The sequence below is a fragment of the Protobothrops mucrosquamatus genome, unplaced genomic scaffold (genome assembly GCF_001527695.2).
Source record: "Protobothrops mucrosquamatus isolate PMUCROS unplaced genomic scaffold, P.Mucros_1.0 scaffold14, whole genome shotgun sequence".
In the NCBI taxonomy this organism is placed as follows: domain Eukaryota; kingdom Metazoa; phylum Chordata; class Lepidosauria; order Squamata; family Viperidae; genus Protobothrops; species Protobothrops mucrosquamatus.
In genome coordinates, this window is record NW_015386401.1 from 1404883 (window position 1) to 1416145 (window position 11263).

At 43.7% G+C, this 11263-nt stretch overlaps 1 protein-coding gene across 1 annotated transcript; it reads left to right on the plus strand.

Moving 5' to 3' along the window:
• Positions 1 to 778: 778 nt before the first annotated feature.
• On the plus strand, positions 779 to 10200 carry LOC114922240 (serine protease 57-like). Its single transcript, XM_029283090.1, has 4 exons — positions 779 to 909; positions 4151 to 4295; positions 7459 to 7719; positions 10048 to 10200. Exons 1-4 carry the CDS (start codon positions 815 to 817, stop codon positions 10198 to 10200), a joined length of 654 nt encoding a protein of 217 aa, XP_029138923.1. The 5' UTR covers positions 779 to 814.
• Positions 10201 to 11263: the final 1063 nt, after the last annotated feature.

The window sequence follows — 11263 nt, forward strand, 5'->3', positions numbered from 1 at the left end:
ATGGAGCTGAGCATTTAGGCCTTCCTAAGGCCTAGGCAGAGTTCACAGCAGATACATCTGTTGCTGGCCTGGGATTGAACTCTTAACTTTTCTAGTGGGAGGTCAGCATCTATACCTCTAGGCCACCCTGCCACTCAGCCAGGATACTAAAATAACCTTTATATAATGAAGCAGTAAACAATGAGGCAGTGTTTCTAATCTTGATACATTCAGGTCGTAGCAACGTGGCCTACATATAGCAATAGCAAAAGCAATTAGACTTAAATGCCACTTCACAGTGCTTTACAGCCTCTCTAAGCAGTTCACAGAGTCAGCCTGTTGTCCCCAACAATCTGGGTCCTCCTTTTACCAACCTCAGAAGGATGGGAGGCTGAGTCAACCTTGAGCCTGTGAGAATCGAACTGCCGAACTGCTGGCAGTCGGCAGTCAGCAGAATTAGCCTACAATGCTGCATTCTAACCATTGCGCCACCCTGGCTCTAGACAGGACATTTTTTTTTCTTTTTACGATTCTTTAATCCAGGGGTCTGCAAACTTGGCCCTTTTATGACCTGTGGACTTCAACTCCCAGAATTCCTCAGCCAGGCACGCTGGCTGAGGAATTCTGGGAGTTGAAGTCCACAAGTCATAAAAGGGCCAGGTTTGCAGACCCCTGCTTTATTCCCTTTATCCGGGGACTAAGTAACTTACCGGTAGTCCTTAATCAATCATTTCCTCCCTTTGTGCTTCTTTGTGTAGGTCTTTGTTTTGCTGCTGGGATCCGGAGAACGTGGGTCATTGGAGGCAAGGAAGTGAAACCCCATTCTCGGCCCTTTATGGCCTCCATCCAACAGGAGAACAGACACCTCTGTGGTGGGTTCTTGGTGGGACGGAACTGGGTGATGACAGCAGCTCATTGTCAGATCCCCAAGTAAGTAAGAACTTACCCTGCTCCCTTCTAGCACTGATGATGTTACCTAGCTGGGTCATGAAACATCTGCAGGCAAACAATCAAGGTCAGAGAGCACCAAGGATCCCACAGCTCAGCCTTGAGCTACTTCTATTGGTCTTCTATTCTCTTCTGTTGGTAAATAACAACCAGTGTGATGTGTTGCAACTACTAGATCACAAACAGATCAAATTATTCCCTCTCAGGGGGATTATTATTCTCCAGTAAGCCTGCATGCAAAGTCAGCTGGATTAGAGTTCCAATTTGTACCAAATAGCCTGAGAGTATCTAGAACAGGGGTAGGCAACTTTAGCTCTTTTATGACTCGTGGACTTCAACTCCCAGAATTCCTGAGCCAGCCATGCTGAGGGGAAAGGGAGAGGTTTCAAAGCTGAGTCATGCTGGCTCAGGAATTCTGGGAGTTGAAGTCCACGAGTCATAAAAGAGCCACGGTTGCCTACCCCTGATCTAGAATAATGGTTGGGGAATTCTGGGGATTGAAGTCCATACGTCTTAAAGTGGCCAAGGTTGAGAAACACTTCTAAATCCTTTTCTGCGTTTGCACAATGTTTCTCACATGATGGGTTTGCCTAAATGTTTGCCTAACTTAATACAACGACTGAGGTACAGATTGATGGTGGCAGCAGCAGAGAGGGCTTCTTTGATGAGTGTTTTCAGTAACTAGGAGTTTCTTTGATTAATGTTTTTAATTCTTGAAGTAATAAAGAAAGCTATGTAGACCCTGATAAGAGAACTGGTTCAAACATGCCAAGAGCAAAGATTCTCTTTTATCATACATTGACTTAGAACCTAGAATAATGGGGTTGGAAGGGATCTTGGAGGTCTTCTAGACTAACCCCTTATTCAAGCCAGAGATCCTATACCATTTCAGACAAATGGCTGTCCAGTCTCTTCTTAAAAACTTCCAGTATTGGAGCATTCACAGCTTCTGGAGGCAAGCCGTTCCACTGATTAATTGTTCTCACTATCGGGAAGTTTTTCCTTAGTTCTCATTCTTTCTTTAATGAACTTTAACTTTAGTAACTTGTAGACTCATCTTAATATGAAAAACACATCTCTTAAATAGGTAGAGGAGCATTAATGAGATCACACTAAGAAATTATCGGATGTTGCACGCTACATGCTAGAACCTCTGAGCATGTACGTTGCATCAGCGATGGATCAAAGGCTGTTAGTCAGTGAAAGAACTCATTCCAAACCCAATATGGTTTAACTCTGTACAGGGGATCCTCAACTTATGACCACAATGAAGCCCAAAATTTCCACTGCTAAGCAACACAGTGAAGTGAGCTGTGTACCCCATTTTCCAATCTTTTTTTTTGCCACGGTTGTTAAACAAATCACTGCAGTCATTAAGTGAAACATGCAGTTGTTAAGCAAAGCTGGCTTCCCCCATTGATTTTCCTTTTTCAGAAGCCAGCTGGGAAAGTTATGAAAGGTATTACATGACCATTACATTATATGCCAGTTGCCAAGTGCCCGAATTTTGATCACGTGACCCTGGGGATGCTGCAAAGGTCGTAAGTATGAAAAACGGTCATAAGTCCCTTTTTTCCATTGCCATTGTAACTTTGAATGTTCACTAAAGGAACAATTGTAAGTCGAGGACTACCTGTATAAAGGAATCCTCCACCTTTTTTTTGTATAGTTTTTATTAGTTTCTATGGAGTTAGGAATAAGGTGGGGTTGGGGTTGGGATCTGGTTAGTGTTAGGATTAAGGTTAGTGTTGGGGTTGGGGTTTTTCCAAATAACATTCTCAATATTTAGCAAACAGCATAATGTCTGGGTTCATGTATTTAACAAACAATAATAGATAATAGTTAACTATCATAAACCATATATTAATTAATCACTCAATAGCCTTCTTCTTGCTAATATGTATTCAAAATTATATATCACATTCCTTTCTCTTTGATTCGTCTTTCTAGCCATAGGAATCCTCCCCCTTCTTAAGGGGCTCCTCAAATGCTATTTTTGTTTGTGTACATAAACAAATAGTAGATTTTGAGGATCCAGCTCGGATTCTGTTCGGGTAAAGCGAACCAGGCAGATGGATCTGCTGACGTTTACGGCTAACGTAACTGTGAGTTCACTAAAGGGCCAAACTCCACTTTAAAATCAGTGTGTGCACATAAAGGTACTCCTTGACTTACAACAGTTCGTTTAGTGACCGTTCAAAGTTACAACGGCCCTGAATAATGTGACTTATGACCGTTTTTCACAGTTACAACCATTGCAGCATTCCCATGTGATCATGTGATCAGAATTCAGATGCTTGGCAACTGGTTCCTAATTATGACCGTTGCTTGTATCCCAAGGTCATGTGATCACCTTTTGGGACCGTCTCAAAATCAGTCAAGGGGGAAGCCAGATTCACTTAACATGTTACTAACTTATCAGCTGCAGTGATTCACTTAACAACTATGGCAAGAAAGGTTGTAAAATGGGGCAGAACTCACTTGACAATTGTTTTCACTTAATAACAGAAACTCGGGGCTCAATTATAGTCGTAAGTTGAGGACTACCTGTATTGCCCTATTTCCCGAAAACTAAGTTTCTCCTGAAGAGAGTGTTGAAGGAAAAGTCTTCGTCATGGTTCAGTCCAAGCCGGGAATAAACAACATGGCGACTGCTTTAGCAAGAAGGTTGCAGTTTATTGAAGAGGAGAGCCAGACAGAAAGATGGCTCTGGAAGAAAAGAGAGAAAGAGCACATGTAGGGAATGGGTTTTTATACCCTCTGGGGCTCTTGAGGTTGTTTCCTGTTCCTGTTTGAGGTTTTGTATTTTCTGTGTCGTGTATTTTGACCTGAGTCTGAGTGTGCCCCTTTGGCATCTGTGGGTTAATCCTATTATGTCCTGTCTTAGAGTTTGGGTGGGGTATGCAGATTTTAGGTGTCTTTGTCTTCTTAATCTTCTAGCTGGAGGGCTCCAACCTTCCTGAATGGATTATTACATCTGCATTTCTACAGAGCTGGTTTCTGCTTGGGGGAGGGAGACTTGGGGCTATTAATAAAAACTGGGCATGCTTTTCAGCCTCTTTAAGATCCTTTGAGGAAATCTATTTTCCTGCCCTTTTAATATTTCCTTCTCTGGGGGGCTGACTTCCCACAAGAGGTTATGTTTCTTTTTCTTGTGGAAATTGTCTTATGCAGTAGGGATCAATATTGCCACTTCTAATCTTTTCTCAACTTATCCTGGCAGGCGGTCTGCAGAGTTTCGTGTCATCCTCGGTGCCCATTCACTCAAGAAGCCAGAGGCCTCCCAGCAAATCTTTGGAATCAAGAACTCCATTGCTCACCCACTTTTCAATCCCGAGACAGTGAAAAATGACATCCGTTTACTCAAAGTGAGTGTGGGGAGAGAAACAGGCACCTGTCTGGGTATATAATGGCAGAAGAAGAATAGCATTATATTATTTTGCGACCGCACATTGCAAAGAAATGTTTTTTTTTGATAAAAGTCTCAGTTAAAGGATATTAATGTTTAGTGCAAGATCCTAAGGCCAGGCCTTCCTTCCTTCCTTCCTTCCTTCCTTCCTTCCTTCCTTCCTTCCTTCCTTCCTTCCTTCCTTCCTTCCTTGGTGGAAGGAAGAGCCATGAAGATGCAGGGGTTACAATGCAGTATCGCAGGCTAATTCTGCGGATTGCCAGCAGTTCGATTCTCACTGGCTCAGGTTGACTCAGCCTGCCATCCTTCCGAGATTGGTAAAATAAAGGACCTAGATTGTTGGGGGCAATAGGCTGACTCTGTAAACCGCTTAGAGAGGACTGTAAAGTGGTATATAAGTCTAAGTGCTATTGCTATTGCTATTGCTATTGCTATTCCTTCCTTCCCTTCCCCTCCCCTCCCCTCCCCTCCCTTCCTTTCCTAGGGAAGGGTTTGCCAACTTATTCAGCCAGATCAGTTACAAATCTTGCTTTTCATTTGCAAAACTGATGCTTTAAAAAATATTTAATTAACTAAATGGTCAAGACGTGAGAAATTATGCTGAAGGCTATTTGCATTAATACAAATATGCTCTTTTGCTGAACTATTATTCACTACTGCAAAATAAAGTAAGATTCCAGTTACTTACTGGAGTCTCAATAAATTATAAATTTTAAAAAGCATCTAGGAAGCCACCTTATACCAAATCAGCCATCTAATCCAGGGGTAGTCAACCTTGGCTAATCTATGTTCTGCTGTCTTCTAAGCTTGATTGGGAAAATTCTTCAGATTTCAAGCAATTGGGGACTGAAATTCTAGTTGTTCATCAGTGCAAGATATATTTCCTGTCTCTCAATTCCCAAACTCTCATAACACACTACCATAACACACTACCACTACCCCCAAATTATTAATCAAAACCGGGGGTCTGTTTTCCATTGTTCTGTGTATTAAAAGGTAAACACTAGGTGGCGATCTTGGTTTCCGCAAGGAAGAAATAATTGCAGACAACATGTGTGATATACTTAAGTTCCAGAAGGGTGGAAATGGCTAAATAGCTCCACAGACCAGGACACGTCAGATGGCCAACATCTGGATGGTGTGGCACAACATTCAGTTGTTTTGAACAGCTTCTGAAGTGCTCCCCCTCAACATTTCTCTCTAGACCTCCCAAACCTTTTGGATCACTTTGCATGAACAAACTGTGGGCCATAAAAACTGCAAATAAAACTTATGTAACGTTGTGGGAAAAGAATCTTTAAAGAGTAAGGCACAAAGCTGTGCTTAGATGAGTTGGGATTTAGAATAGAATAGAATAGAATAGAATAAAGCTGGAAGGGACCTTGGAGATCATCTAGTCCAGCCCCCTGCTCAAGCAGGAGAACCTATACCATTTCAGACAAATGGCTGTCCAGTCTCTTCTTAAAAACTTCCAGTGTTGGAGCATTCACCGCTTCTTGAGGCAGGTTGTTCCACTAGTTAATTGTTCGAACTGTCAGGAAGTTTCTCCTTAGTTCTAGGTTGCTTCTCTCCTTGATTAGTTTCCATCCGTTGCTTCTTGTCCTGCCTTCAGGCGCTTTGGAGAATAGCTTGACTCCCTCTTCTTTGGGGCAGCCCCTGAGATATTGGAACACTGCTATCATGTCCCCCCTCGTCCTTCTCCTCATTAAACTAGACATACCCAGTTCCTGCAACTATTGAGTATGTCTAGTTTAATGAGGAGAATTCACTAAAGCAACTTGGTGAGGAAGGCGTTTGAATCAGTGGGACTACCATGAACAAGTCTACAGCGGTAGTCCTCGACTTATAACCATTCATTTAGTGACTGCTCAAAATTACAACAACACTGAAAAAAATGGCTTTGACCAGTTTTCCTACTTATGACAGCTGCAGCATCCCCACGGTCATGTGATCAAAATTTGAACGCTTGGCAACTGGCATGTATTTGACAGTTGCACTGTCCCGGGATCATGTGATTCCCCTTTTGAGAGCTTCTGACTAGCTAGAGTCAATGGGGGAGCCAGATTCACTTAACAACCATGTTACTAACTTAACAACTGCAGTGATTCACTTAACAACTGTGGTGAGAAAGGTCGTAAAACAGGGCAAAGCTCACTTAATCAACTGTCTCGCTTAGCAACAGAAATATTGGGTTCAGTTGTGGTTATAAGTCGAGGATTATCTGTATTGCTTAGGAACTTTGGACCATACCTATGGTTACACCTAAATGTGGGGTTCAAAAAAGTCACACCCTACAGGTAAAAATGGGCTGGGCTTCATTCACAAAGTAGTGGTCCCTATCTTGATATTTTTACATGCCTCCTGTGCACACAACTGAAAAACAGAATAACAGAGTTGGAAGGGACCTTGGATGTCCTCTGCTCAAGCAGGAAACTCTATACCAGGGGTCCTCAAACTGGGCCACTTTAAGACTTGTGGACTTCAACTCCCAGAATTCCTCAGCCAGCGTGTCTGGCTGAGGAATTCTGGGAGTTGAAGTCCACAAGTCTTAAAGTGGCCAAGTTTGAGGACCCCTGCATTATACCATATTAGACAAATGATTGTCCAATCTCTTCTTAAAAACCTCCAGAGTTGGAGCACCCATAACCTATGAGCTGTGGGGGCACAGTGGTTAGAATGCAGTACTGCAGGCTACATCTGCTGACTGCCGGCTGCCAGCAGTTCGATTCTCACCGGCTCAAGGTTGACTCAGCCTTCCATCCTTCTGAGGTCGGTAAAGTGAAGACCCAGATTTTCGGGGGCAATAGGCTGACTCTGTGAACCTTTTAGAGAGGGTGTAAAGCACTGTGAAGCGGTATATAAGTCTGAGTGCTGTTGCTATTGCTGTCCTGGAGGCAGGTTGTTCCACGGATTAATTGTTCTGTCAGGAAATTTCTCCTTAGTTGCAGATTGCTTCTCTCCTTGATTAGTTTCCATCCGCTGCTTCTTGTCCTGCCTTCAGGTGCTTTGAAGAATAGGTTGACCCTGCTCCTCTTTGTGGTTCATACTTTGCAGATGAATCATGGTGAAAATGCAACACCGGCCTTGGCAGCCCATCTCTTCTTTTCTCTCTCTTCCTGCAGTTGAATAGATCCGCCATTTTCAACAAGAATGTCCGGCGGATCAAGTTACCTCAAGCCAACAACGATCCTTGCCCTGGACTCCCGTGCCACGTCCTTGGCTGGGGGGACATCACAAATTATGCGACTGTCCCCACTGAACTCATGGAAGCCAACACCACCATTGTGGACAGGAAAGCTTGCAACGACTCGTGGGAAGGACACGTCTCCAAGAACATGGTGTGCGCAGCCAGCACCAGTCCCGTCCTGCGTGGTTTCTGCTCGGTGAGCCCTGGGGGGACTTTCCCAAAATAGAAACTCGGAATGCTGAGGAGTTCGATATGCCATGTTTGGTCCGAGACTGCAACACTGCAAGGGTAAAATTGCGAAGCTGAGAATGTGATCAACAAAGGGCTAATGCTGTCATCCATTAGGCCGTTGGTCAAATGTTGATGGATTAAACCAGGGCTCCTCAAGCTTGGCCACTTTAAGACTTGTGGACTTCAACTCCCAGAATTCCCCAGCCAGCCATGCTGGCTGGGGAATTCTGGGAGTTGAAGTCCACAAGTCTTAAAGTGGCCAAGCTTGAGAACCCCTGGATTAAACCGATTGGTTCACTCTACTTATTAACTGTCCCTGTTGGCAATGTACAGCGAAGTATATGAAAACAAAGGAAAAATAATACAGGTAGTCCTCAACGTAGGACCGCAATTGAGGCCCTGTTGCTGAGTGAAACATTTGTTAAGTGAGCGTTGCTCCATTTTGTGACCTTGCTTGCCACAGCTGTTAAAGGAACCAGTTAAGTTAGTAACACCGTTGTTTAAGTGAATCTGGCTTTCCCATTGGCTTAGCTCAGGGGTAGGCAACCTTGGCTCTTTTATGACTGGTGGACTTCAACTCCCAGAATTCCTGAGCCAGCCATGCTGAGGGGAAAGGGAGAGGTTTCCAAGCTGAGCCATGCTGCCTCAGGAATTCTGGGAGTTGAAGTCCACAAGTCATAAAAGAGCCAAGGTGGCCTACCCCTGGCTTAGCTTGTCAGAAGGTCACAAAAGCTGATCACATGAACCTGGGACACTGCAACCGCCATAAATACATGCCCGTTGCCAAATGTCTGAATTTTGATCACGTGATCATGGGGACGCTGCAACGGTCGTAAGTGTGAGAAATGGTCATAAATCACTTTACAGAGCTGTTGTGACTTCGAATGGTCACTAAGTAAACTGTTGTAAGTTGAGAACTACCTGTATCGATATGATGAATGAATGAATGAATGAATGAATGACTACAGGAGTGACTTTGCAGGATCTAATCTACCCATGCTGATCATTATCTCTCTACCATCTGGGTTTTTCTTCTTCTTTTGCCTTGATTCCATTGTCCTTGGGGATTACCAAAATCTATTATTCCTGGCTGGCTGACCAGCAGTACTCAGCGTGTGGTCCTCAATGGAACTGCATCTACATGGAGGGAAGTGTGTAGTGGGGTGCCCCAGGGCTCTGTTCTGGGCCCATTGCTCTTCAACATCTTCATCAATGATTTGGATGAGGGGATAGATGGGGAACTCATCAAATTTGCAGACAACACCAAGCTGGCAGGAATAGCCAACACTCCGGAAGATAGGCTTAAGATACAGAAGGATCTTGACAGGCTTGAACACTGGGCGCTATCTAACAAAATGAAATTCAATGGTGAAAAAAGTAAGGTTCTACATTTAGCCAAGAAAAACCAAATGCACAGGTATAGTATAGGTCAGGGGTTTTCAAACTTGGCCCTTTTATGACTTGTGGACTTCAACTCCCAGAATTCCTCAGCCAGGCATGATTGGCTGAGGAATTCTGGGAGTTGAAGTCCACAAGTCATAAAAGGGCCAAGTTTGAAGACCCCTGGTATAGGTGGTACTTGGCTCAACAGTAGTAGTGGACAATCACTTAAATATGAGCCAGCAGTGTGCTGCAGCTGCCAAGTCAACACAGTGCTAGGCTGCGTTAACAGAGAGATAGAATCACGATCACGTAAAGTGTTAATACCACTTTACAATGCCTTGGAACACTGCATCCAGTTTTGGTCACCATGATGTAAAAAAGATGTTGAGACTGTAGAAAGAGAGCAGAGAAAAGCAACAGAGATGATCAGGGGACTGGAGGCTAAAACATATAAAGAACGGTTGCTGGAATTGGGTATGTCCAGTTTAATGAAGAGAAGGACTAGGGGTGATATGATAGCAGTGTTCCAATAATCTCAGGGGCTGCCCCAAAGAAGAGGGAGTCAAGCTATTCTCCAAAGCACCTGAAGGCAGGACAAGAAGCAACGGATGGAAACTAACCAAAGTGAGAAGCAACCTAGAACTAAGGAGAAATTTCCTGACAGTTAGAACAATTAACCAGTGGAACAACCTGCCTCCAGAAGCGGTGAATGCTCCAATACTGGAAGTTTTTAAGAAGAGAGTGGACAGCCATTTAGACTGGATTTGACATTTTTGTCATTAATGTTATTATTTGAGGCTTGATGTCATGTTACTGCAAGGGGGGGGGACATGGGGATGGGGCTTGGAGCCATTTGCCCAAGGGCCATGACTGAGACCTTGTGCTTTGCCATCTCTTCCTTTTTTTGTAGGGTGACTCAGGAGGCCCTTTAGTGTGCGGGAAACACGTTCTGGGCATCGTCTCCTTCAACGGAAAGAGATGTGGTGATCGGTGGTTTCCGGATGTCTATACCCTCATTGCCAATTACATCCCCTGGATCCGTTTCATCCTGCAGACCTTTTGATGGGTGGTCTTGGAAGGCTGGGTGGGCTTCTCAAAAAAAAAAAGCTGAGCTGTTTGGTGGGAGAGGAGAAACACATTTACTCAGCTTTGGCCAGGTCTACAACTCCTAGAATTTCCAAGCCATACACAGCCAGATTGACGGGACGTTCTAGGTGATGTATTCATCACACATCTAGAAGAATAGAAGGTTGATGCTACACGGGCAATTGGTAGATTTTTTTAAAGACAGCCTCCACAGAATAATTAAATTTTTTTCATCAAGGGCACGGTATTATTGTACAACTGTAGAATGCTTTCTTCTTCTTCTTCTTCTTCTTCTTCTTCTTCTTCTTCTTCTTCTTCTTCTTCTTCTTCTTCTTCTTCTTCTTCTTCTTCTTCTTCTTCTTCTTCTTCTTCTTCTTCTTCTTCTTCTTCTTCTTCTTCCTCTTCTTCTTCCTCTTCCTCTTCCTCTTCCTCTTCCTCTTCCTCTTCTTCTTCTTCTCCTCCTCCTCCTCCTCCTCCTCCCCCCCCACTGTAGTACAAACAACTCACCCACTTACAATCAGTAATGAATCAGTTAGGAATCTTGGAACAATTGAGTAAGTTCAAGTCCTTCCCAGCCTAATTCCTGGCCTGCTGATCTCATGCTTTCTCCATCCCAGCTGTAGAACTTGGAATTTTCCACCTAATTTCCCCACTCTGGAGCTGAGGGTGGGGGCTAGTCATCTTGCTATCACAATCACTGAACAATTAAAAATGCTTGCGGATCTGGAGCTGATTATCCCGACATCCAGCAGCCTTTCTCGTCTCTTCCTGCATTACCACATCTCTGTTTCACAGGCCTTTCCCTCATGTCCTTGTGTGTTCACTCTGTGGGATGGAGGGAAGTGGAGACTTTTCATGGCACAATTTCATGTCTTTACAAGGAATGTTACTGTCTTCTTTCCATCTTAAAACCAAAATTCTCCAGAAATACAAAATAAGCTTTAAAAAAACCCAATGACCTAAGGAGTTTTCATTACATAATCAACGGGACTGAAATAAAGAAGGCAGCCTAGCCATGATTTTGTTAATTTTGACTTAAT

Bases quoted from the DNA above. Each gene is read 5' to 3' on its own strand.
- LOC114922240 (XM_029283090.1), top strand. From the start codon at position 815: ATGGCCTCCATCCAACAGGAGAACAGACACCTCTGTGGTGGGTTCTTG. The intron at 910-4,150 runs GTAAGTAAGAAC...TTATCCTGGCAG, and splicing joins GCTCATTGTCAGATCCCCAA to GCGGTCTGCAGAGTTTCGTG. The intron at 7,720-10,047 runs GTGAGCCCTGGG...CTTTTTTTGTAG, and splicing joins TCCTGCGTGGTTTCTGCTCG to GGTGACTCAGGAGGCCCTTT.